This window comes from Arachis hypogaea, chromosome 4 (assembly GCF_003086295.3).
Source record: "Arachis hypogaea cultivar Tifrunner chromosome 4, arahy.Tifrunner.gnm2.J5K5, whole genome shotgun sequence".
Classification (NCBI taxonomy): domain Eukaryota; kingdom Viridiplantae; phylum Streptophyta; class Magnoliopsida; order Fabales; family Fabaceae; genus Arachis; species Arachis hypogaea.
In genome coordinates this window covers 86,220,626-86,222,652 of record NC_092039.1, presented here as the reverse complement: position 1 = coordinate 86,222,652, position 2,027 = coordinate 86,220,626, and the positions used below count along the sequence as shown (strand labels likewise).

At 39.2% G+C, this 2,027-nt stretch overlaps 1 protein-coding gene across 1 annotated transcript; it reads right to left on the bottom strand.

The window, feature by feature from the left end:
- Positions 1-393: 393 nt before the first annotated feature.
- LOC140184155 (serine/threonine-protein phosphatase 7 long form homolog) lies at positions 394-1,579 on the bottom strand. The gene is made up of 3 exons (XM_072234450.1): positions 1,168-1,579; positions 709-833; positions 394-621 (listed from the first exon to the last, which is right to left on the bottom strand). Exons 1-3 carry the CDS (start codon positions 1,577-1,579, stop codon positions 394-396), a joined length of 765 nt encoding a protein of 254 aa, XP_072090551.1.
- Positions 1,580-2,027: the final 448 nt, after the last annotated feature.

The following is a 2,027-nucleotide window of genomic DNA, read 5'->3' as shown; positions in this document are numbered from 1 at the left end:
ATTGTGATTGGCCTGCATCTGCAGCCATGAACCCAAGCAACTGGCTAAAATAATCTCCATCTCCTGAGTCATACTATGGCACACTCCAATACTGCTGATGTATTGGGTATGATCAGGTAAACTGCGTCTGAGGTACATATTGGCTTGAGGACTGAGGTTGTTCTTGTGGAGGTGGAGGTGGCGGTGAATGTGGCAATTGTTCTTCATTCTTTTCATTTTCTTGAACCACATCATCCATAACCTGATCACCCTCATCATTCTCTTGAACCACAAGATCCGACAAGTTCAAGCGGTGACCATATTTTATACGGTACCAGTAAGAATGTGATTATACCTGTTTGTCCATTGCATCACCCAAAATGAATGACTCGTGGCTGTGGCCCAGTTAAGATTCTAAGGACTAGTCCGGACTTCACTGTGAGCCTTGTCTAGATCACGTTCTTGATGAGGAACCACCTGAACAAAACCGAACTGTCGCCTATACCAATCGGTTGCATGCCACTCAATGCATTCAAAAGACACCAATGACACCGTAACACTCCACACAACCGAGTGCATGTAGATGTCTACAGGAATTATGTCCAGATCCACACGATCCACAGCATAAGTAACCCACACAAACTGGTGAAAATTAACGAGACTGATGATTACAATCCAAATAACAATAACAGTAAACCCGAACCAAATACTTCTGTAATGAAAATATACCTGGCCTTCCTGAAGATCATCGAATGCCTTCCTAAAGTGAGCAAGTGTAAGATACCTAAAGCGTCGGTCTCCACGCTCCCAGTTACGCCACATAATATGACTTATTTCATTAATACAATTGGATTCTAAATATGAAGATATGGAGTTAATGTAAGATAATGTTACCTATTTGCAAGCATAAAATTGCGGGATTCCCTCGGAACCGGTGCTAGATACGACAGTCGGATCCAAGCCCAAACGAGCAGGAATGTTAGTGGACCATCGATCTCCTTACAGTCATAACGAGATGCCTTGCATAATGCCCTGTAAAGGTGTGGTAGGCATGCCGATCCCAAACTGTACTGTCCGATACTACCAAAATAACGAAGCAAGGGCAGAAACTTCCAGTGCACAGATGCCCTGGACTTGTCTCCAAAAAAGATCGTACCGATCAACAACATAATGTGGCACTTCACGTACCTCTTATACTGTTTTCATCAGTCAACTGTAAACATTCTTTCAAATCACGAAGCCACGACAGTTTTATGCAGCTTCCTCTATAGTCTGACTTTCTCGGTGTAACCCCAAATTGGTACAGACACTCCGCCTCTAAGGCTTTAAAATTACTCATAGTCATCCATGTGACTGGAAGACCGTCCGTTGGAAGACCGAGAATTAAGGCCACATCTTCCAGCGTCACAGCACATTCACCAATCGAAAGGTGAAACGTATGTGTGTCTGGATGCCACCTTTCGACTAACACATTTACCAGTACTTTCTGACATTGGACTATTCCAATTTGGGACGCATGATAAAAACCAGTAAATCGTAAATGCTCCTCCGCCCTATCATTATACAGATCCGGGGGGATAGGGTAATCACATGTCAACATCCGTGAACTCTACAAAAACAAAAAGTACTAGTCAAATTATTAACAATTACTAATTTACTACTAAAACATCATAATTTTCTAACTAGAGCAACTAATTTAGTAAAATCATGCTAAATTTTTTGTTAATGACCAAATTTAGTCATTACCATCTTAACCTACCAATTAATTAACTATCATTATCACTACAACATTTTTGGCCTAAGGTAACCCTTATTCGAAGCAACATTTAACAAAAGTTGCCTTAAATAGGCAAAGACAACATTTTTGAGGAGTTGTCTTTGAGTAAGGCAAAGATAACAAAATTTTTGGTTACCCATAAAAAAAGTTGTTTTTGATATCTAAAACAACATTTATAAAATGTTGTAATATAAAAACTTTAAGACAACAATTTTAAATAAAAATGCAACATTTTATAAAAGTTGTCAAAAAAATTTAACAAATAATATTT

Bases quoted from the DNA above. Each gene is read 5' to 3' on its own strand.
- LOC140184155 (XM_072234450.1), bottom strand. From the start codon at position 1,579: ATGTTGACATGTGATTACCCTATCCCCCCGGATCTGTATAATGATAGG. The intron at 834-1,167 runs GTACGTGAAGTG...CTTCATATTTAG, and splicing joins TGATGAAAACAGTATAAGAG to AATCCAATTGTATTAATGAA. The intron at 622-708 runs GTATATTTTCAT...AATTTTCACCAG, and splicing joins ATGATCTTCAGGAAGGCCAG to TTTGTGTGGGTTACTTATGC.